A 24,588-nucleotide genomic window follows, 5' to 3' on the forward strand; every position below is an offset into this window, starting at 1 on the left:
CCATCCATGGCCCGAGGGATGCGCCCCGCCATAGCGCTCCCGCGGCTGCCGAAGAGGGAGGCTGCTGCGCCGGCACCGCTCTCCAGGGCACCGCGCTCCCTCGGCTCGCTCCTCCCATCGCGCCTGCTCCGCCTTCCCCGGCCCGTGAGCCGTGGGACTGCTTCTTTCCCAGAGGAAGTGGCTCGTCGGCGGGGTAGAAGGAGGAGAGCAGGCGGGGCGGGGAGGCGCGGGGGGAGGCGAGGAAGCGGGGCGAGCGGAGCGGCGCTGCGGGCCGCGCTGCGCCCGGCCGAGTGCGAGCATGAGCGGCGGGGATGGCGGTGGGGGCCGGGCGGGCGCCCTCAGCTACGCCCTCCCCTCCATCCCCTCCAGCAAACTCCCGGACTTGCGATTTATCAGCCGGGGCGCTTACGGGACCGTGTCCGCCGCCCGCCACGCCGACTGGAGGGTCCCGGTGGCCCTCAAATGCCTGCAGGGGCCGCTGCTAGACAGGTAACGGGGTGGGCAGGGGGCCCGGCTTGGGGCATCGCCGGGGGAAGGGCCGAGCTGAACCCGCCTTTCCCTAAACCAGCCCCCGGCAAGGCGTCCAAGTGCCGGTCGAAGATGCCGGCGTGGCTTTCTGAGGTCTGTGGATCACATCCTGGTGTTTCGGTGGCAGGCTTCCTTTAATTCCACGGGGAAAGGGGATCCCACGAGGATGATTCAGCTTGGGCCAAGAGAAAGCACGGACCGGCCCCGGAGCTTCCTCTCTTTCGATTATTGTAAACGGGTGGTTTCGGTCTCGGTCTGTGAGACGCTACGTTGTTTCTTTTGGAGGTTTTTTCTTCTGCACTGTGCACCTTGAGCCCTCCTCAAGGTGGGATTGACAGAGTTTGGCTTCTTGCTGGGTCTGGTGGTTGCTACCCATTTTGCTGAGGTATCAGCAGGATGCTGAAGTACAGTGATTACTATAGATTTGGTGTTTACATAGGGAGAGGAATAGGGAGTATACTGTTCTATCCACTAGAGATTGCTTCTAGCTTCCAGGATAAGCTTCTCTGAGACAAAGCAAAATTATTTTTCCCCCCCCAGATCTCACAATACTGAGAGAAGCTGATTTTAAAATAATAGGCTTGTAGGCCCCCCTGTACAACTGGTATTTTCCATATAACAATCGGTTTCCCCATTTTCCAGGTACCCAAGTGGTAGCATGCTTATTACAGGAGCTGTCACTCCATGTAAGGGGACAGACAGCAAGTTGTACTTTTTCATTCGTCTCTGTCTTATTCAATCCCCATAGTTCCAATTTGTTAACGTATCACAGCAAATTTGCCTCTTCTTACACTGTCTGAAGCCTGCCTGACTGTAAACCTTACTCTGAGTCTTATCTTGGTGTCTTCAAGCTTTATTGCCTCAGGTTTCTTTGATCTAGTTTTAGGCCCTTAGGTAGGATAGCTTCACTCAGAAAGGCTTCTAGTCTTGTGACCCAATATACTAGAATATAAGACAAGTTGTTTTAAGCTCTTTCACCACTTCTTACCCAGGTGTGTATATACACAGGCTGTATCTCTGAAATCTTGCCAGAAATGGAATCTCAGTTATGTTGTGTTTTCTGATAAGTTGGGGGGTGGGGGCAGAGTGGGTGTCGTGGGGTTTTTCTTGTTTTGGAATTTTTTTAAAAATTTAAATGTCTGCTGGAATCCCTGTTAATTGGAAATACAGCATTTATCCACAGAACTCAGTTGGGAGGAAACACAAAATACTATTTTTAGCCTTGCAAGAATTTGGATTAGTGGGACATCTAACCTGTGAAATTGTGATTAAAAGGGCAAGTGAGGTAATCAAAATAATTCAGTCACCTACCATATATCATGCAAAGCCCAGAAATGCTATCAGAATACTGAAAGCTGTAAAAAAATCCATTATACCCAAGCCTCTGCTTTGTTGGTTGTATAGTAGGCAATATAAAATGCCAACCTGTAAGTGTTGTCAAGAAAAGGGATGAGTTCATGGTGCCATTAATTGCCCAAGTGGGAAGTGTGTGCTGTGCATCCCAGAATATGTATGTGACGAGCCAAAGAGCAAAGCCTGTCGGGAAGCTGTTGTGGGAATGTACTCATTCAGGCATTACTCAGTGCCCTTCTGGTACAGAGCAGACAAAGGTGAAGTGACTGACAGTCACAGGAATAGACTTCAGTATGTTGCAATTTGTTTCCCTGCCACAGCTGAATCCCATCCAAATGTGCCTTACTGTCTGGGAAACCCCTAGCTTCCTCAAACCTAGTCATTTCTGGAGAGAAGGAGGAAGGCATAGAGTTTTGTCTTCCATCCCATGCTTTTCTCAAAGGCTGCCAATTTACTTCTGTCATTTCCTAGAGTTTCGTATAAGTCTTTTTCCATCACATAGATCAAAGGACCTTAATTTAATATCCATCTAAATTCAAAGTTTCCTGCTGTTAAGATCTGCAGGCTTTAGTTCACAAGGCTTCCTCTTTTCCCAGTATATCCTGATGGCCTTTTCTTTGTGAGTGCTAAATCCACCTTGATGGATCCAGACTGCTGTGAGTGCTTCGGGGTGTGGCCTGAGCTCGATGGGCACAAGCCGGCTCTCACCCCAGAGCTGTGCTGTGCACGTAGCTCGGTGCTGTGCTGAACAAATTGTGATGGGCATAGCCCTGGCCCCAGCACAGCCCTACTGCTTCTGAGTCAGACTGGCTCATATGCAAAGGATCTATCTCAAATGTGCTGTAAATGTCCTGTATTTGAATATCCTAGTCATGTACTGTACCAGTCTTCACTGGTATGAGATCTAAATCCTTTTTTTGCTGAATTATGCTTCATGGTCCAACTATCCTCACTGACAACAAACCCATTTTTTTCAAGACTATTTGAGATATAAGGCATACCAAATAGTTTCTATTTTTAGGGATAGGATCATACTCAATCTTAAATAAAACTTGACGTTCTCAAATCCATGTGCTGCAAGGTCTGAATTTGTAAAGATGCATCAAACCCACATTTATGAGGAGTTTTGAGGTAACAGAGAGGATCCACACAGTCAAATTCAGGCATCCAAACACGATGAGGCTGGTCTATTCCTGCTTCCTGTGCATCTAGGGAATGTTTTTTCCAGAGAGTGATTCAAAGCAGGGGCTCGGTTTGAAGGAATGATTTATGCAAAAACAAAGCATAGGTAATTTTTCCTTCAGAAGTTCAAAAGTGCTTTCCTTTAGCCCCTATTATTTTAGCATACATCAGAGTCCACTAAATGTAAATGGTTGGAGAATCCTGAGTATTAAAATCTCCACTCTGTAGGAGATAAATTTTGGGCCTGAATGAAAACTCAGGGTTTGAAGATGTTTAGCAAAGTAGGACAAATGCAGCTGGTTGTTACCGTTGTGGTTACAAAGAACGATGGAAGCTGGAAGTTCTGACTGTATCCTTATTTACTGGAAACAGGGATGAAATGTGTGATGGAAATAGAGAGATTTGTGTGGTACGACAAAACCAGGGAAGCTGTCTTGTCTTTGCATTTGCAGATTCTAATTTGTCTTACACTGTCTTGTTCTCAAAACATCATGGTAGAAATGAAGAGGTGGTGGCACTGCATACAGGGATAAAAATGACAGAGAATATAGTGAACCCAGCATTTGCTTTGAGTTTCCTAGTACTGGTTTGGTAATGTATTTTATTTGTTTGCTTGTTTTCTTTAAGCGATAGAAACCATCTTTTAAAAGAAGCAGAGGTATTACACAAAGCCAGGTTTAGTTACATTCTGCCAATTTTGGGAATTTGCAACGAGCCTGAATTTCTGGGGATAGTGACAGAATACATGACAAATGGGTCATTAAACCAGCTATTGCATGGGGTAAGTGTACTTCCGGTCTTCAAATACGATACTTGGCTGCTTCAAGTAGATTGCAATTTCCATACTTAATTAGTATAGTAAAGTATTTTATTTATAATATTTCACATTAAAAGACGCTCATTATCCCTAGTAGTTTTTGGTGCTCAGATAGACCTTTTGTATCTCAAAAAGACAACTAAACTCAGCCAACTTAGGTTTTGTTAAACTTTTTCCTTTAATGTTGTGACCTATAACTAGCTTTATGTTGCAGTGTTACATACAGTCACTTTAAAAATCTCAGTTGTTCTCTAATTAGATTCTGAAATACTTATGCTTGCTTCAGTCTGGCTTTCTGAAGTACTGCCAATACAAATATTGATTCTCTTTTCATGAATTTGAATATTTAAAAAAAAAATAAGATTTTGATGTTAGTTTATAGAAGCCAAATACTGCTAACATAAACAGGTATGAATATTTCTAACAGATCTTATTCTCTGAATAAATTCTCCTGTGCTGAACTCTCAGTTGCTCCCATTAGCTTGGCCTGAACACAGACTGTTGCTATGCAAAGCTACTGCAGTTGAGTCTCAACAGCACTGAAGTTTCTTCTCCACCTTTAATCAATACACATCTCGTGCCTTAGAGAGCTCAACTGTGTGTTTTTCATAAAGGCATTAGTGCCAATTCAACTTTTAAGATTTCAGTTGAGTTTTACTGCATTTTTCTTGCTGTATTATTATTTATAAAGGTAGTATTTTGTGCATAGTTTCAATACAGTGTTTTTATTCCCCAGTGTCAATTGAAGATATGATTGCCATTCTTTGTGAAGGACTCATAAATTGTGGGTTGCAAGTTTCATGCAAAAGTTCATCTGTAATTCATATTTCCATGTGAATGAGTAATGTAGCAAATTTTCAACATCATATATAGCAGTCATGAACTATTATGTGAATGTTAGCAAATGGAAACATAGCACTGCATAATTATTATTTTTTAATAATGTTTGTTTTAACAGCTAATGAGTCTTAATGCTCTGTTACAGTTTTTTAAGGAGTTTGTGTAATGTATGTTTTGAAAGATTACTGCATGCCCAAGTCACTTTCTTCTTCTTATAAAATAAGTCTTTGTGTGTGCTGTTAGGTCAGAACAGAGGATATTCTCATTTTGTGGTTTTATCTTGGCAGAAAGATGTATATCCTGACATTCCCTGGTGCCTGAGATTCCGCATTCTTTATGAAATTGCTTTGGGAGTAAACTATTTGCACAACATGAATCCTCCATTGCTGCACCATGACTTAAAAACCCAGAACATTTTGCTGGATGATGAGTTTCATGTAAAGGTAGGGTTATTTAATTCTTGTGTTCTTCAGCATCCTGAATGAGTGAAAGTGTTTTCATTATTGTAGAGGAGGAAGGGTGAGGTTGTGGCCACACGGATGTAACTGTATGGTGGACTTTTTCTTCTATCCTTGCAGACAGAACTTTAGAGTTTTTCTTTTGAAAACTCTGTATGAATCAGTTGTGGATTTAACCTATCTGAAAAGACCAGAAGGATAGAATTTGGGCTGTTTCTGCTATAGCAGTAGCTGATACTCAATAGTGGTGACACTTTTTTGTTAGCATTCCAAGGGTAGCTACATCTGGCCCTTTCTGAGAAGAAAATAGAAAGTGTTCCTGCCCAAGATGCTCTGACAAGTTACTTCTGATAGGCAGAAGGTCAAATTCAAATGTTAAGGCTCCATTTGATACTTGTCATGCAATATGGACATATCTATTCTGTTGGTGTAATATAAGAACAGAAAAAACATGCCTGCAGAATCTTACCCTGTTGGAAGGTGGTTTTTGTGAAGCTCCTTAGAACAAGCAAACATACATACAGAAGTATCAGTAGTTTAAAACTTTAATTTTGCCTTTTAAAATATCACTGCCATGATGTGAAAAAGAGACTAAAAGTACTTCTGACAAAATGTTTAGGTGCTTCCATAATTGCAAGAGTTGGGTTTGTTGTTTTCATGTTCTTTTAAAAGATCTTCTGTTTTTATAATTGATAGAATATGTTACTCAAGTAACTGGAAATAAGAGATACTTTGCACTGAATTTATACTTGAAAAGTGAATGCTTGAGTTGTTACCGTAAGATGAGTTGTTACCGTAAGATGAATCTCCTTGTGAGTCCTTTGAGCAAAGACCCGCTGCTGATCTCTTCTTTCTCCGTTGCACAGAAATTTTTCTTGGCAGCAAAATGCCTCACGTGGCTTTGTCTCCGCTCACACCCTCAGCAGGTCGTACTTTCTCCCACTCAGTTGTGCTGGTATTGCCATCTCTCGAGCTTCCTGACAAACCTGATCAGGGAGCTGGTCCAAGTCATTTTTTTATTCACTCTTTTTAATCCCTAACAGCTTTGGTGTGGCCTGGTGCTCTGCCTGACCACATCTGAACAGTTTGTTTGCTGAGGCAATTGAAGGGAAGAGGTTAACTCTTGCATACCTGCCCTGCCTCCTATAAGGAGTGTCCTTAGGGTTTTTAGTGAAGCAAGATTCTCTAAATTAGTACAGTTGACAGGAAATGCAAACAAGGTTATAATGCATGCCAAATAGAAGAAATATTGCATATGTGTAAAAGTAACACCATTCACAGAGTGTTTCTGGCTGTCCCTGATCTACTGAATGAGCAAGAGTTAAGACCAGTTACAATGAGGAAGGCTTGATGAGAGTGAGTTGTAGAGAAGAAAGGTCATTGTGGATTTGGATGTATGCTCTTCAGAAAGCTTGTTTCTGTTACCTTTGTTGCCTTGCACAGGCTTCTTTGTTGAAAATATTTGCTATTATGCAAGTACTGGACAAGTGCAGAGCTGGTAGCTGGCTGCTTATCTGTCTCCCATGTATGCCAGACACTGCAACTCAGCCAGCAAGTGTATTCTGCTAAATGTTTATCTCTCTAGCCATAACCTAATCTGACGTCTGGCACCCTGCCTCATGGATGTCTGAGGATGTAAACTGAAGTCAGTTACTTCTTCATGTAGATGAACTGTATCCTGTAGAAAGGATCAAGGCCCCAGAGTGCATAGTAAAGAAAATACTCAGCAACTTTTTGCAGCACAGAATTTCAGAATATCAAATTTATTCATTCAAGATTATATGTCATCGCTTTGGAAGAGAGGTGAAGTGCCCTAAAATTTTTCTGTGAGGGGAAGTGCCTCGGGATATTGGCAAGCTGAGTTCTGCACAGCTATTATGATTTATACTAAACTTGTTCTTTCTTCACAACCAGGGAGCTACAAGTGATCAGTGATTTTTTGTTTGCTTTTTTTAGCACAAGGAAGTGATTTTCTTCATGTGGCACAGCTAGCTACAGCAGATTCCTCAGCCATAGTGTACATGAGTCCTTCCTTAAAAGAATAGGATAGGGGAGTGCTGTAGGGACAGCATGAGTCATGACCTGGGAATGCTTCATGGACTGGAGTGGATGTTTCCTGTTGCTAGGTGAACCACATACCTTTTGTGTGTCAGGTTAAGAGCTTTGGGTGATCCCTTCTTCTGGGCATATTTCAAGAATTTCTAACAACTGTCAGCAGATAAATCCAGTTTTTCTTCTGAGAGCAACTGATTTGACCTTTGCAGATTGCAGATTTTGGCATGTCCAAATGGCGTGTCATATCCATGTCGCAATCACGAAGTGAATCCTCTCTGCCGGAAGGAGGGACAATTATCTACATGCCACCTGAGGATTACAACCCCACTCAGAAAACCCGGGCAAGTGTGAAACATGATATCTACAGGTAACTCCTGTTGTTCTCTGGTGGGGTTTGAAATCTGAACTCAGATTGGATTTACTGAACTTAGATTTTAACATATTCTCATCAATTTTAATATTTTCAGTGATAATATCATAGTTGTATAGGCAAAATGAATGGGGAAGTAAAGAATTGAGCGATAGCTGGATTTAGTGACTCACTTATTTTGTGCTGTGACAGGTGTAATGCTCCAAAATTAAGCTGAGACTACAGAAATAGGTAGGGGAGACTGGTTTCTGTGAATGAGCATACATGTACAGACAGTGTAGGGAAAGAAGAAAGCCATTCACACCATTAAGTCAATGCATATACTCTTGTACTATGTGTAATCAAGTAACATAATTTTCAGAATGTGCTTGGGGGAAAGAAGAAAATGTATTTTTGGAAAGGAGGTAGATAAAAACAGGATAGTGGGGTTGGAGAAAGTAGTTGTAAGAATCTCCTTAAGGAATGATTTGCTTTATGAAAGTTGTGGTAGTTTTGTGTTGGGCAGTCCTGAGTACAAGTAATAGAATAGTAAATAGAGTGGTGGTGACCCATATAACAAAAGGAAATTGCTCTGAGGATATTGGAGTTACGATTGGATGATCTGAAATGGTTTGGAGAGCTCAGAGATTACTTGAAGGATTTTGGGAGGAATTACCATATGTAAAGGAAGATTGAGGAGGCATGAACTGGCCAATCGCTGGGACAAAGTCCATCACTCTGGTGCAGTCTACCACCTTTACCTTCACTGATCTCTGACATGGCTGTATCCTGGTGAGAGATGACTCAGTCTCACAGGGTCCTACTGACTTCCAGGGAGACCACTAGTTCCCTTAATTATCCCTTACCCTTAAGAAGCACATGAAGTTCCTTGACATTCCTGTCCAAAGAATACAGATGACAACATACCTGCTCTCCTTACTCTTTGATGAGAAGATGTGGATAAGGAAAACATTGAAAAGAAAAAATAGTGTATTAAGAGGGAAGAAAGGGTGACTGACAGCTTAATGAGTGAGTGGAGATGAAGAAGACAAATGTTTGTTAGAAAGAAAATAATATTTTCAGAGGAATAACAACCAAATGGGAGAAAATAAGAAAACGCATCAGTAGAAGGGTGTACAAAACAGATAAATCAGGAAGGAAAGAGATTATGTGAGAAGAAAGAAGAGAAACTGAGACAGCATTGGAAAAAGAGATGTCCAAGGCAGAAAGACATGAAGGTGCAGAGACAGTGAAGGACCACCAGAAAGACCACACAGGAGGATCTGTGCTCGCAGTCAGAAGGGGATGCTACAAAGCAGCAATAAGAAAGGAAAACAGGAGTAGTGTAAAGGGGAATGCTGCAGTGTTGTAGAACTGAGAAAATAGTCTTTAATGGTAGAGAGATTCCAAACTGAATGAAAGATATTATTAAGTATTTGGATATTTTCTGGCTGTCTAATTAATTGATCACAGCTGAGTGTTGTTGAGATACTGAAGCTAATTTGTGAGGAAGGATCTTTCTTAAAAAAACAAATTGTTTAAACAACAGTCAAGCAGCATTAACTTCTACAAAAGGGATGATTTGTTTTACCAAAAAAATCAGCCTGCATGGATTTATCAGGAATACATCAAAAGCAGACTTTCTAACAGGGAGGACTGCTTTTCTTAAAAGCTACATGAATAAATTTTATTATTGAAGAATGTTAAGATGTAAACGGAATAAATAGTTAGGAAAACTCAATTTATATGATTTGATTTTAAGCATCAGTTATTTGTTTCTTACTTCATTTTTTTGAATTCTTTCTTACTTGGTAGCTGTCGGATGGTACAGTTCTCTAAGGCAGTTAAAGGTAACCTGTATGCAAAATTTGGTACTTCTTGGTGTTGCAGGAAGGAAGCTCAGTGCGTTCATATCAAGGGTGGGGAGCAAGCCTTAACAGCAACTGATCATGGTGATTATTTCCTGGAATGACACTGTCACAGCACTTATAAAAACTTGGACTGAAAGCATGGAAATACACACTTGTCAGCACCTTGCATGAAGTTATGGAAGCACTGAAGCTTTAGCCTGGATTGTCTGTTCTAAATCCGAATAGTGGAACCAGATACTTGAATGCAGTGCTAGGACCTTTTGGGATAAATCATGGAATAGAGCTTCATTCAAATATGGTAGAATATGCGAGGAAAAATTGGAGAGAAGGACTGAGAATTCAGTACTGCTTTTAAATGAAATCGTCTAACCTTATTTAAATTACAGAGTTGTTTAAAGTTATCTCTTATACTTTTAGTATATCCTGATGGCTGAAGAGAGTTAGCTAGTTTACTAAAGATGGGGCAAGTTTGTACTCACTCAACCACTTGCCATTCATGTTGGTGTGAACAGAAAAGAAGGTCACTGGTTTGAGTAAGCACGTGTGTTCATTCTCCTGGCGTTACTTCAGAGTAGTCTTCCCAAGAGTCTCTTTTGGAAAGTGAATGCTGTGTGTAAGTGACATCTCTCCCTATGGAGATTGTATATGTTGAAAGCATATATTGGGGGGGTGGGGAGGAAGCTGGAGTGGGCATCCCAAGCGCAAGTTCGTATGTTACCTGTCTCTGTGACACTGTGTTGGGACAGAGCTGTGGGTCCAAGCCATCCTCCCTGCTAATACCCAGCTTTCCTTGGGAATGTCAAGGAGTGTCAGACCGTACTAGGAAGGTGCCAGAGTATTGCAATTAGGACAGAGCAGTTGGCTGTCTGGGGCTCACTTCAATTTGTGTGCTGAGATTGAAACTCCATGTATATAATTCATAATGTATTAGCAGAGCCAGGTTGATACAGATTTGGAATAGGAGTTTATATGCCATGGATCTTTTTCTGTACTTAATAGTATTAACTAGTTCTAGCTGAAGTCACGCTCTAGTTCTCACATATTCATGTCATCATTTTAGTTAGCTATAGTCAGTCCCCTGTGTGCTTGCAGGACCATTTTACCGGAATGTTTTAAAAAAAATACAAAGCTGAGCATATTGTGTTATTAAGTGTTGGCAGTCTAAAATAACACCTTCTGTACTTTCTATACTGTAAACAGTTATGCAGTTATCATGTGGGAAGTGATGTCAAGGAAACAGCCATTTGAAGGTAAGGCCATGTCTTTTGTTAACTTATTTTTCCTGCCTTACCTAGAGGTTAAACCTGAAACTGGGGACTTCATTTTAGGGGTTACTTTCTAATAATTCAACTTGTAAGCTTGTTGAAGAACTCTTTGAAATACTTTTCAAATCAGACTCTTTTTTTAGTATCATCTTCTTTTTTAATTACACTGTTGTTTCCTAAATTAAGAATAATTTTTCATTAATTAAAAAAGAAACATAACCTTATTTTGATGAGCTGTAAATTCTGTGTCTACAAACCGAATTACTCGTCCTATATAGTAAGCTCTTTATATTGCATATATTTCTAATGGCTTCACAATGTCTGTTTTGACAGAAGTTATAAACCCCTTGCAGATAATGTACAGCGTGTCACAAGGACAGCGACTAGACTTGAGTGAAGGAAGTCTGTCAATGGACATTCCTCATCGAGGGCTTATCATAAGATTGATGGAAAGTGGATGGGCACAAAACCCAGATGAAAGACCATCGTTCTTAAGTGAGTTCACCTTGCATAATGAGATTTTTAAACTGCCAGATTCCTGTTGATCATGGTACTTACAGACCAAGGTTATAGTCACGAAAGGGAAGTGTTAAAAATGTCAGGAGATACATGTGCTCAGTTCTGTTGGTTATGACAAGGTGCTTGGCTGCTTCCTTCATGTCTGTAAGCAAACTTCTATGAAGGGAATTATGTGTGCACCATAAAACCAGGTTGGTTATTGGAGTTTTTTGCATTTACCATCTTTTAATTTACCTGTTAAAAATCAGCATGCTTTATTTAACTACTTGTGTTTGGAGTTTTTTGTTTATTGTTGAAGATAATTAGGGGTTTGTAAGGGGAGGTGGGAGAAGTGAAGTATAAAATGAGTACTATGAGATTTATGAGCACACAACCAACACCAGTGAACCACTGCATATCAGATAAGTTGTAGTGACTTCAACTTGTATTTGCATCTCAGTGTAAATCTTTCACTGACACTTTATCTTTTATTGTTCCATCTCCTTTATCAAGCAAGAACTGGATTTTTTTTTTCCAAGCAAGGAAATACAGTATTTTCTAAAATCGAAAAGAATAGACACATCATGTTATTTCCATATGTATTCTTGTTTTCCTATGCCAATTAACAAAAAAAAAAAAAAAGGCAATTTAAGAGTATGGTCACACTGAAGGGAAAATTATTTGGGGTATGTACTACAGTGTGAGCTAACTTGGATTTTCTTCTTAGTGCCCTGTCTGTAGTGAGATGGTCTTTGAAAAAAAAACCGCATCGCTTTTGCCTCTATTTTACTATGGTAATAAGAAAGAAGAAGTTGCGAAACTGTTGCAAAATGAAGGGAAGTAAAGCTCCCTGATGGGGAACTTAAGCAATTACCATAGCACAGGGACACTGGCACAGACACACAAGCACAAAAGCACCCGAACACCCTTTTTGTTAAATAAGCTTTAAATGCAAAAGCTCATCTAACCTGTCTGTTCATCTTACAAACAAAGGATCAAGACTGCTTATCACCATCTTTCTGCGTGTACTTGGAGTGTGTACCTACAGTTTAAATAAAATCAACAAAAATTGACCATGCTAGTATTTCAGTGTGGAAAATGGCCTGCCAAACTTGGAAAACTCCCGGAGTTGAATGTATGTCTTGAAGATGCTAGTGTAAAAAAAAGTTCATGTGGAAGAATAGTGGTAAAATTGTAATAAAAATATAAGAATATATTAATAAGGATGCCATGTGATGAGTTGCTAGTATGGTAAATCAGTTTTCCTGAATCCATGGAGTTCACAGAAAAGCAGTACAATTGTGATACACTGTCATACTTTCCTGTTTGTCTGAGCACAGTTTCAAAGAACTATTTTTATAATAAAATCATCTCAAAACGTGAAATATTTAGTATTATAAACTTCAAAGCACTGGAAAACAAGGGAGCATAGCACAGGTGGTTGTTGGCTTATTGGACTGTTTTGTGCCTCCCTGTGTGAGTATTGAATTTAACTTCTCTGACCTGCTGCATTTGGTGAGAGTGAGGCCAGTGTCATTTGGTTTCACTGGCTGTGACAGGTCAGTGCCTTGACTACCCCATCTTCTCTGGCCCTTCCTCATGCCTTAAGCATGTATTCTGGATGTTGCTGTGTGTTTGTTTATTTTTCTGGTATAAATCTTCAACGCCTCCTCTGGAGTGGGATGATAACAACCCACTCTGAGATCTTATGGTGTTTGGTCCCATTCAGCTCATCAGGCTGGATGGGTCTGCCTTGAAACACAGCAAACTCACCAATCTCTCCATTCCATGAATGCAAGACCTGCAGTTCAGCCCAGCCCTGGATCTCTTTTGGCACACAATGATCATGTGGCCAGATCAGATCAAGGTTTCTTTTGGTGGTGTGAACTGTTCTAATAGAAGCAAGCAGATTCTGCTTTAGCAGCATAAGTGGTTTGATACGTGTCAATAGACGAATTATTTTCTTAAATGTAAGAAAGACACTTTAGTAAAATGACACCTTGATTTCCACTTCAAACTATTCACCAAGTACTCTTCCCTTGTTTAGAATGTTTAATAGACCTGGAGCCAGTTCTGCGAACATTTGATGAAATAGCTATGCTAGAAGCAGTAATTCTGTTAAGGAGATCAAAGGTAAGTATCTTTTGTTACAGTCATGAATCGGTCAAATAAGTTGGTAACTTTCACTTGCTAAAAGAAGTGTAATCTCCTTTGTCATTTCTCCTCAGTCTCCTTTGTCTAGTCTTGTATCTGGTTGAAACGTGTTTGTACAGGGCTGTCATCTTGTCTTATAGCAGAAATTTAATACAGCTAAATATTTCTCTTCCAGTCAGTATATGAATCACAATGTATTTACAAGAGTGGAAAGAAAGCAAACATGGAGCAGATATCTCTAAATATACCTCTGAATCCCGACAAGGTAAATACATGTTGCGTTTGGTATTCAGCATCCTGAGAGCTTAAAGGAAGGTTAACGTGGTAAGGGAGGTTGTTCTGCTCTTTACTTACCTGTGCAGTCAGGAAAGGCATAAAATGCATTACTTGAGCCAGGGTGTAACAAATGCAAAGCCTTGTATGTGAAGTAAAGGGTGGGTATGCAGAAATTAGAAGGGTATCTAAATACAGGAAAGGTCTAAATATGCCATGAAGCTGTGCCAGGGGAGGTTTAGATTGGATATTAGGAAAAGGTTCTTCACTCAGAGGGAGATCAGGCACTGGAACAGGCTCCTCAGGGAAGTGGTCACAGCACCAAGCCTGGCAGAGTTTAAGAAGTGTTTGGACAATGCTCTCGGGCAAATGGTGTGATTCTTGGGGATGGTGCTGTGCAGGGCCAGGCGTTGGACTTGATGATCATGATGGGTCCCTTCCCACTCCGTGTATCCTGTGAGTCTGTGATCCCCTCAAGGAGGAATGCAGCACACAATGCCTGCCAATAGTAAGAGATTGTCTACTGCTCCCTTACACCTCCACGGAGCTTGCTTATATAGGACCATACAGATATATTTTATATTTTGATTCTTAATGCTGCTGCTTTTGGTTCTTGTATACAAAATTGCTTTCATCTTTAGAAAAATACAAGTATCATGATCATGTAATTTCTTCTGATTTTACCGTATTTTAATTGTGCTATTTAGCATTTAGATAGCAGGGAAAACACGGTGATAGGAAAGTTCTCTGTAAAAAATTGCAACTTCACATTTGTTTAGTGTGCCTGTTCAATATACAACTGGATTTCTTTCAGCCAGCATATTCTAGCTCCATACAGTGTGATGCACTTCCACTTCGGAGCATCTCTCCAGATATATCAAAACTCAAGTCTATTCCCCAGTGTAATATCCTCTCATCAGGTGAGATACTCTTGATTTTGTGTAAATTTGTTATTGCAGCTTTACATTCCCACTGTGACATTGCATTTGTGTAGTAGAAAGTTGGGTCACTCTATGTCAGAAAAAAATGTCTTTTGTAAACTTTGTGCTCTGGGTAAAAAACAAACGTTTTTTTAAGCTCTGATTTTCTGTTCCTGTCACGTGAGAAATCTCTACAGCTCACAGGTTCAGTTTTCCTGCTCAGAGTTGTGAGTGCAGAGGTAACAGTTACTTGTCCCTTCAGACTCCTGGCAGTTTAGTTAACTACTTTTTTTTTTTTTTTAAATTTGTGAGCTACTTCTGAATATAAAAAAGCTACACATTTTAAGGCATTCTAGAAACTGAGTAAACTCAAAGTTTCCAATACAGCCTGACCTCTAGATCATTTTGAATTCAATAAATAAAAATGGCATTAATAGATTGCCTTGCAAAAGTATCTGCACAGACCTTTTGTAGCTGTCCCCTTTTATGAGTAAATGTTGGCAAAATTCCCTGAGAAAACTCAGTTTTGAGGTTTTGCTGGCGTCAGAAGCCAGAAAAATGCAATGGGACCCAGGTGGAATTATTTCACCCAGTTGTGAAGCTAAAACTGCATTTAAGTTTCTTCCCCTGACTGAATGCAAGAATATTTCAAAGAAATGGAGTGTCCTCTGGCATTGCAGGGACCAGGAGTATGAAAGCAGACAAAACTATTGACTTCACTGCTATAAGATAAGGACATCAGAAAGTATTCTGAGGTGCTGCAAAACCTGACATACTCTGGGTCGAGGTAGGAGAGCACAGGCAGTTTCAGCTTATGTTTGAACACATACACAATTTTGACCTTCTACTCTGTGTACTAGAAAGATACAAATACAGGAGGAATTTGGGAAAATAAATTGTGGGACTTTCAGTTTTAAGGACTTTCAGTTACTGGAGAAAATGGCAGAAAGCAAGTGCAGGGTACTTGGTCTGTGCCTCAACTAGAGCATTTATCTATACAGCATAAAAACCTCAGAGATGAAGATTAACTCATATTTACCAAGCTTAATAAGTATGTTGTGATGAATTTTAGAACATGGAGTATTAGTTTGAACATGAGCATGGACTGTAAGTGTAGTCACATAAGATAATGGTAAATACCAGCCTTTCTTGCTGCTGGTTCCTGTTATAAATTGTTGTGTCTTGCTGTGGAGGGCATCAATGAAAATTTGTTGGTACAATTAATCTGACTGATCAGCTGGTGGTCATTTTATAGAGTCATTGCTTAGACTTTATTGTGTTTATGTGTGGATACTGTAAAGCTTGTGAAAATAGTGCCTACAAAACCCTACTGCAGAAGCATTTGTTATTACTTTGCCAATAGCTGCATCAGGTAGTCTTGTAGTAGGAAGAAAAACTGATATTCCTTTTGCTTTTCAAACTCAGATGCAATTGTTTCAGGTGAAAATTCAATTCCAGTTAGCTGTTAGCAAGAGAGGAGTTTGGCATGGCACCAAGGCAGAAGTTAATGACTGTAGATTCTAGCTGATTTGTTTTTTCTCTGTGTACAGTTAGAATGCTTTTTCAGAAAATTGATTCTTCAGAGTTAAGACTTTTCTTCTACCCTTAAGCCTTTCTTTTCATCTTTCCTTTTTTTTTCCCTTCTCTAGCCAGCTTTTCTTGGTTATTTATTGAAATAGCTCTTTTACCTCTCCCCGTTTCATTTTTGATACAGAGAGTAATCCTTTAATATACTTTGTTTTACTAGATGAACAGAATGCACTCTTCTGAAATCCCTTTGTAAAATAAACTTCTTTATTCTCCTGGTATCCTAATTTGGCCTCCTGGTGCATGTCCTAACTTAAGTCATTGAACTAAGGCTACTTAGTAGTATGAAAGACATGAAAAACTTTTTTTTGTCTACAAAGTCCCCTTTACATAGTATACCTTAGAATTTTATTTTCCTTTCTCACAAGGTCCTTCATTACAGAATAATCTACTTAGGGGTTGTTTTTATTCCTCATCTCACTTCCAATCATTAGCCCCAGCTTGAAACAGAAAGTCTAGATCTCATATTTTTCCTTCTGAATTTCCGCCTCTGTTACTCAGGTCTTCTAGGTCACTGAGGTTCTTTTTGAGTAACTTGAGTCAACCTGTATTTTTCTGAATAACATCTGAATAACTCTCATTAGCAATTTTTTTTTTTGATGGAACTGGGATTGTTTAGCCTGGAGAAAAGCAGGCTCAGAGGAGACCTTGTTCTCTGCAACTACCTGAGAGGAGATTGTGGCCAGGTGGGGGCCTCTTACCTGACAAGCAATAGCAGCAAGCAATATGATGAGAGGAAATGGCCTTGAGTTGTGCCAGGGGATGTTCAGATTGGATATCAGGAAAAATTTCTTCATTGAAAGAGTTGTCAAGCTTTGGAACAGGCTACCCAGGGAAGTGGTTGAGTTGAGTGGTTTAAATAGAGGTATTTAAAAGATGTGTAGATGTGGCACCAGGACATGGTATAGTGGTGGACTTTGCAGTGCTGGTCTCTGATCTCAAGGGTCTTTCCAACCGAAACGATTGTGTGATTTTATGATTATATTTTTTATGCTTTGGTCACTGGTCAAGGTCATTTTCTCATACCAGTACAACCCTAGTAGTTTTGTCTTTACGTTATTAAATTAAATATGTGTGCCTAAAAATGTATAACAATCCATCCTAGCACAGCTGCTTGAAATACTTTTCTGAAATGATCTTTCACTCACGGTGATTGTCTCCTAATCCCTTTTTTTCATGCAGTAGATAATATCTGCTGCTTCACACTACATAGCTCTGCCCAACACACTCTCTCTTGTTCATGAAATAAAATACTAGTTACTATGATTTCTAGTCCACCATTTTTAAAATACTGAGAATGGAGTTTCTTCCACATTTTCCTATTCCTGCTCCGTGTACTTACATATTCTTCTACAGGTCAACAAAGAGCTGGGAATTCACCCTCATATTTCCCCATTGGACAGGTAATCTCGAGTTGTCCGTGGGGCTACCTCATTGTGTCTTTAGATGCTCATCTGAATTCTTGCATCTGTGGTTCTTAGTTAACATCTTAGTTACCGTGTCTTTATCAAGTGACACTGTAAAAGTCTAATGAAAGCTATTTACAGAGTTAGGCACATGGCCTGTAGTTCATCTCTAATCAGCTGTTTGCTATCTCTTCCTTGAGTCATTCCTACTGCTGTTTTCATAACTCTCACCCTTTTCGTACTATAAAAAATCCTAAACCTAGAAACTGTTAAACTTTCCACCTGATAGAAATCCTTTTTACTTTGCAGAAGTTTACATGAAGCTTTCATGAAATACCCAGTTTTGATGGACTACAAAAAGCTTCCATTGGCATCCCACTGAATGTTGAATTCTCCCAATGCTCTTCATGTCCTTTTCTCCCACCTGAATCTTTATTTTAATATTTTCACCTTTGTCACACTGCAAACTTCATCAAAATAAATTAGTCTGCTTTCCTGCTGACTTCTAGTTACCTCTCCAAACACTCAAAGGATTTATTTTGTTCTTCTAGTCCCTACAAAAATTTTCTGTCAAACAGAGCTTTTTCATTAAAGTTCACATCTACCAGACTTATACCCCCAGTATTTCTTTAAAATAAAGCAGGACTCCAAACCCATAGTCAGGCCCTGGTAAAATATAAGGGACATAAATGTACTCAGAATTTGAGTATAAGAAATAATTTTTTGTATATCATGTGAAAGTAGTTGGTTTACGACTTCTCTGGTGGAATTGCTCTGAATAGTCTCTGATGGCTGTATTTTATTTGAACACACAAGTAATACAGCTTGTTCTTTTTTCTTTTCCTCCTTTCTTTTTCCTAAGACGGAAATTCTGGGTGTCTACACTCTCTCAGCAGCCAGAGCACAGATGGAAACCTCTCTGTAACTCAGAGTGCCAAAGTCCTTGTGCATCCATACAGTACTATTCTCTCATCTGACAAGAGTATTTCAGATGCCTCAAGTTCTTCATCCTGTGTGCTGCGGTCATCACCGATTCCTTCAGGTACAGCAGACACTATTTGATTGCAAGACCCACAATAAGTGTTCTAACATTGAATATATGTCTGTGTGAAATGGAAACTAGAACTGTTATTCACCTGAGAATAACAAAATGAGAACGAAACGTGCAAATTAAGAATGCAAAATTAAGTAATTCTGTCCTCGTAGACTTACATTACAAAGTAAGCAAGACCCGTGTAAAATGTCACCAAGTACAGGTACCTGTAGCTACTAGCTTTTTTTCTCTCCTCTTAATCAAATTCCTGCTGCCATGGGTCTTCTTTATCCTGTTCCCTTTGCTCATATTATTTCTCCTATATCCTACTGCTGTAGTAGTGCTATGGTCCAGCAGAACAGGAGAAAAACTTGGCTCGAAGTTAGTCACCTTGTTGCTTGTCACTTCTCACTTTTTAGGCTTTCCAGTCTTCCATTTACTAATGGTGAGGCAGGGAGAAGCAGCAACTGTGTCAGCATCTCACCTGTAATGATCCTTTGTGTTAGTTGAGAGCCCACTACATTATATTCTATGCATCAAGTAACTGTTAAAAGTTAACACAAAAGTTAACAAAAAGAAACTTTAATGATGAATTATTCAGATTTTTTTTATTGAGGGGCCACACAGTAACATGCAGCTTTATAAAGATCTACTGCATTATCCCTCTTCTGGAACTATGAGAATCAACACCTTTTCATTGTGTGAAACCTCATCTTGAGAAAAATACCAGGGAAACTACAGGGATGTTTTCAGTAATCTTCAATAAAAATCCCCCTGGAAAGTGAATTCACCACCTGTCTCTTTTTAGTACAAGGTCGGGTTGAACACTGGAACAGGTTGCCCATGGAGACTGCAGAAGTACCACTTCTATCAGTTGGAGATGCTCAAAATTCAGCTGGACAAGGCCCTGAGCAACCTGAGTGATCCTTGAAGTTGGCCCAGCTTTGAGCAGGCCATTACACCAGGTGACCTCCTTGAGGGTCCCTTCCAACCTAAATTATTCTGTGGTTCAGATAGAACAAATACTCTAACCACCAAATTTGTCAAATTGGAACATTTAAACAGCTTTTTCTCAGCTTGTTTTTTGTTCTGTGGCAGTATTTATTGACAGACAGTTACAATCCCTTCCTTTTTTCTAATCCTTTCCAATCTCAGATTTTGTATTGGAAACTGTACAACAGAATGTAGCTCATCAGTGGATCCAAAGTAAAAGAGAAGAAATCATCGATCAGATGACTGAAGCATGTTTGAATCAATCACTGGATGCTCTTCTATCAAGATATTTACTCATGAAAGAAGATTATGAACTCATAAGCACGAAACCTACAAGGACATCAAAAGTACGACAACTGCTTGATACTTCAGACAGCCAAGGAGAGGAATTTGCCAGAATTATAGTACAAAAGTTGAAAGATAACAAACAGCTAGGACTTCAACCTTATCCAGACATTGTATCTAATTCTCAAAGACTGCATCTTTAAATCTATTCTTTCTTTATGAAACCATGTGAATATTTCTTCCAACATGGTTCTTTTTTCTATATAGTATTTTATGTATGTGCAGCTTTGTCTTTATTGTGCCTTGTAGAGTTTTAGAAATGACCCTGAGTTCATCTAGCCTGCATTTGGTGAGTGGCCAATTAATAAGTTGGAGTGCAATCATAAAGCCAAACCACTTGACGGTTGTTGACTAATTTTGTAAAAGTATTTTGTTTATACATGACAAAGAAAAACATTAAAGGTTCACCATTTTACATATTTGCTGTTTATACACATCCTTTCCTTTCACCTCACAGGATTGAGACAACTCAGCACGGCGTGTTTGTTTATCTCCTTCCATCTGCTCTTTCCCACAGAGGAGGGAAGAAAAATCTGCGTGCTCTATTCCAGGGCTATTCTGCTGTGTGTATAATAAACTTTCTTCCTTAAGCCATGCTGGTGTACATACCCGGGAAGAGTGGTAGGTGGGAGGAAATTTACATTGAGTTTTTACAGGATTTCAGGATTTTTTATTGTTTTGTTTTGGATTTTTTTTCCCATTTTGTTGTCAGAGCAAGTGCCTCAGACCACTGCATAAGAAGAATGTTAGTTCAAAGAGGAGCCCAAGGGCAAAGAGGAAATTGTGCTTGTCTACTCAGAAGTGATATAGTAGAAGGGCTGCAGCTATAGCATTTTACATTGTGTGGTTATAACCACTTCAGCTATTTTTGAGATCATAGTAGGATGAGATCCAGAAAGAACTTAAAGAAGGGCATCCTCAGTTAATATCTCTTTAACATTTCCTTGGTCATCTGCTATGCCTTTGTCATCTGCCATCCTACCACTCCTTACATTTGTAATCTGCCGTAAATACTTCTCATGTTGCTGGATCAAACTTCTAACTCAGTTTTATTTTTGGTATTTACATAATGAACAGTAGTTGGGTATATACAAAGATCAATCATGCCCTGCTTTCCCTGCTGGAAGTAATGTGCAGGGGTCTCTTCTGCTATGACCTGCCTTGACCTTCTCCGGATAACCTCTCTGCTGTCCTTTTTTGTCTGAAGGATGGTGCTGACATGTTGAGGCACAAATGGGGTCACCTGAGAGGAAAAGGTATGTGGTATTTTTTTCAGTTCATTTCACAAGACCTTAGTGACTTTATCTAGGTGACTTCAAAACTAGTTAAAAAATTACTGGTCTTTTTTTGTACAGCACAGGCAGATTATTTTTGCAGGCACTAATAAATAATTACAATTTCTGCTCAGACTATCTAAAATTTGGGAAAATCCAAACTCCACATACAAGAATGGTGAAATCTACCTAAATTACCATATAAAAAGGAGCAGATAAATGAAAAATTCTAAGTGATCACTATTTCAAAACCTATGGAGATGTGAGATCTGCCCCATTTCAATGATTCAAGTTTCAGTGTGGTCATTACTAGTTGCAACAGCTTAATTTTTAAAATATCTTTATGATTTTTGAACTGAATCACAAGAACACAATGTATGGTTTATTGGATAGGAGAGGTTTAAAGTTGTTTTTAATAAAGTGAGTTTTTGACATAAACTGGGTACTTGCCTTTTATACTGCTTCTCTCTGGAGGCTGTAAAATTCAAGTTAGATGGCTGAAACCAGGACCATGGTGCAATGAATAGCTGTGCTTTTTCTAGAGCAGACCTAATGATGTTGAGTGGGCAGAAGTCTTAGGAAAGGTGCCAGCCATGCCAGTGGGAGTTTGGTGCCAGAACTGTGTGTTTCACTGCACATCACATTTTAAGCCACATCTGTTGATTATTACCATTGCTTCAAAAAGGGTTTGTGTCATGCAAGGTAGCAAAGTAACATTTCTTCAGTGTGTGTCCAAAATTCATCATGTATTAGGAACTTCCTTGAGGACCCACTGTAAGACACCTATGTGAGGGAAAAGAGCATCCTGCTGCTTTCAAAGTCTCCTTGCTGACTCTTGCCTGTCAGTACAGAACTAGGTTGGAGTCCCTTAATTACAGTGATAAATGTGGCCTATGGAGTCACATTAAGGAATGGTGCTGTCACAGTGCTGCAATCACTATGGGCTGCTCCTCTTCATGTGTCATCACCCAGGGGTGGCACAGCTGCATGAAAAGTAGTTTTCTACCCCCAGCCCTGAATATACCTGCATCTGTAATGCCATGAGCATTCTAGCCAAAGCCCAGCCTTCCAAGGAAACCCTGAGGCCACTCAGTAGAAAAACACCAGCCCATCTCCCTCCTCTGTCCTTGGACCCTGAGCCTCCCTCCGTGATGGAGTACAATCATAGAATAGTTCAGGTGAGAAGGGACCTCTGAGGGTCAGCTAGTCCAGCCCTTCTGCCATGGTCAGGGACATCTTCAACTAGATCAGGTTGCTCAGGGCCCTGTCCAGTGTGACCTTGAATGTTTCCAGGGCATCAGACACTACCACTCTGGGCAACATCAGCCTGCCCCCTCCAACATGTTAGGCACACACAGATTTCCTTGAGTGAAAGGGGGGAGGGGACAGCCACAGCTGGGGCTTGAGGGATACAGACAAAGGCATAAGGAGAATGATCTGGGGTAGGCATGAGGAATGAGAGGTGGAGGTTGTGTGCTTGGCCATGCAGAGTGAAGGGTGTGTGGAGGTGGCAGACATGAGAGTCAATATGAGCCAAAGTCTGACACTGCTCTTGTTTTTGAGTTGTTTAAACAGTATTTTGTACATTCCTCACTTCTTCATGGCAATTCCTAACAGATTTTTCCGCTTTTTCACTCCAAGGGGAAATGCTGCTGCTGTTTCAGACTGACAGTAAAAGCTTTTCTCTGAGTTGTAACAGCTCACTGAAAGCCTTTCAAAATGTGCATGTAGAAATGTCTTTTTACATGTACACGGGGGAAAATAGAAACATAGGACTACACATATTATTTTGCACTTGTTGGCATTAGATTTTGTATGGTATTTTAGCACCTAGTCACTTAATAGTGGCTGTTCTTCATGTTCTGCTCCTATAACTGAAGTTAACATGGTTGGAAAAAGTTTGTTGGTCTGTGAACTATGTTCTGTCCTGCATCAACTTTATGGCAAAGTAGGTAAAGATCTGATTTTACCATGATGACACAAATAGTGGCCTTTGTCATTCAGTCTTGCAGCTAATGGTAGAGGGTGTTTGGCAGGGTGTTTTCAGTCAGGATTCAGTGTAAGTGCGTATGTTGTAGGTGAGGACTGTAGGGGCCTGTGCTGGCTGAGGCACAGAGGGCAGAGTTAAGGAACAGGAGGAAGCAGAGGACTTGGCAAGGGTACCACTGAGCTGTTTGCTGCAGCTGAAAATGGTATGAATGAAGAGGGTTCTGGAAATAATTGAAGTAGTCTTGTTTCCAGTGCAGAGTATGAAAAGCCTTCCTGAGCAGTAATGGAAGTGTGATCAGGAAACCAGAAAATGCCACAGGTTTATTCAGGCAAGCATGCCTTACTTTGCTGTTCCATAAGGAAATATGTGTTTATATGTAACTAAGACACGCAGAAGAATTACTGTGAACAGTAAGTTGGTACAGGAGAAGCCTCACTACAAACATTCTTATCAAATCCTGAAATACTGTAAAAATTACTAAGAAAAACTTGTAACAAAGGCAGTCACATTCACTTCTTTATATTATCCATCTTGGTTACTTAAAGTGCAAGATTAAGTGTAATCTTCCTTGGCAAAGGAACTAGATTTTGTGTTTACAGAATAAACGTTCAAGAAAAATCCTTTTCATGCACAGTGCCTGCTTTATGATTGCTCAATGTTGATTTATGTGTTGTTCCTGTAAATCTATGGCAAATGTCCAGTAGTGTGTAACTGTGAGGGTCAGACCAATAGAAATATGGGAGGCATTAATGAAGAAGAGGCTCTGTTTCATGTTCCAACATGCAGTTTCTACAGACTTGAAACAAAGGGCTGGGGCTGGCTCAGGAGCGGGATATATGGACAGTATAAAGGTGGTCTGATAGCGGAGTCCCTCAGTATAACACACAATCAGAAAACCAGTTTGGTGCCCCAAATCAGAAGCAGGACAAACTCAAGTTCAAATTTCAGAGTGAAAGTAATTACGCATTCTTGAAAATATGCGTTCTGGGCTTTAGGCTATGGTTTGTTAACTGTATTGCTATATTGTTAACTACTGCCCTGGCAGAAGAAAAAGACTTTAAGATGACAGAGGCCGTGATTAAGGAACAGGGTGCTCAGCGTCTCTGTCCAACAAGGAACAACCTCCCTGCAAAACAATCCTGTTGCCAAAATGCTTCTTGCTACATTATTATGTACGTAACCAGAAACTTGCAGGCAGCTGGAATTGTGCAATCTTTTCAGGCAGACTTAGAGAGCTCTCATCCTTCATAGATAAAACAGCTGGAAAACTGTTTATTCAAAGAATTTGTCCTACACCTGCTTGAAATAGGGTTTTAAGAAAGCACAGCCATTTCTGTGTAAGCATTAACTGTATAGCTGTCTCAGTCTGTCACAAAAACCATGTTTATACAAGATAT

At 40.0% G+C, this 24,588-nt stretch overlaps 2 protein-coding genes across 2 annotated transcripts in view; both read left to right on the plus strand.

Moving 5' to 3' along the window:
* The first annotated feature begins 238 nt into the window (after positions 1 to 238).
* RIPK2 (receptor interacting serine/threonine kinase 2) lies at positions 239 to 20,346 on the plus strand. The gene is made up of 11 exons (XM_032128862.1): positions 239 to 489; positions 3,691 to 3,844; positions 5,008 to 5,163; positions 7,443 to 7,600; positions 10,654 to 10,703; positions 11,052 to 11,213; positions 13,264 to 13,349; positions 13,546 to 13,635; positions 14,458 to 14,563; positions 18,419 to 18,598; positions 19,745 to 20,346. The coding sequence occupies exons 1-11, from the start codon at positions 299 to 301 to the stop codon at positions 20,068 to 20,070; spliced, it is 1,659 nt and encodes a 552-aa protein (XP_031984753.1). The 5' UTR covers positions 239 to 298; the 3' UTR covers positions 20,071 to 20,346.
* Positions 20,347 to 21,546: 1,200 nt separating this feature from the next.
* LOC116453442 (Y+L amino acid transporter 2-like) overlaps positions 21,547 to 24,588 on the plus strand; it is a 34,949-nt gene continuing 31,907 nt past the window's right edge. The window contains exon 1 of the mRNA XM_032128895.1: positions 21,547 to 24,528. The gene's annotated coding sequence lies outside the window, so the exon portion shown is untranslated. The remainder of the gene's footprint in view (positions 24,529 to 24,588) is intronic.

This window comes from Corvus moneduloides, chromosome 1 (genome assembly GCF_009650955.1).
Source record: "Corvus moneduloides isolate bCorMon1 chromosome 1, bCorMon1.pri, whole genome shotgun sequence".
Lineage (NCBI taxonomy): Eukaryota > Metazoa > Chordata > Aves > Passeriformes > Corvidae > Corvus > Corvus moneduloides.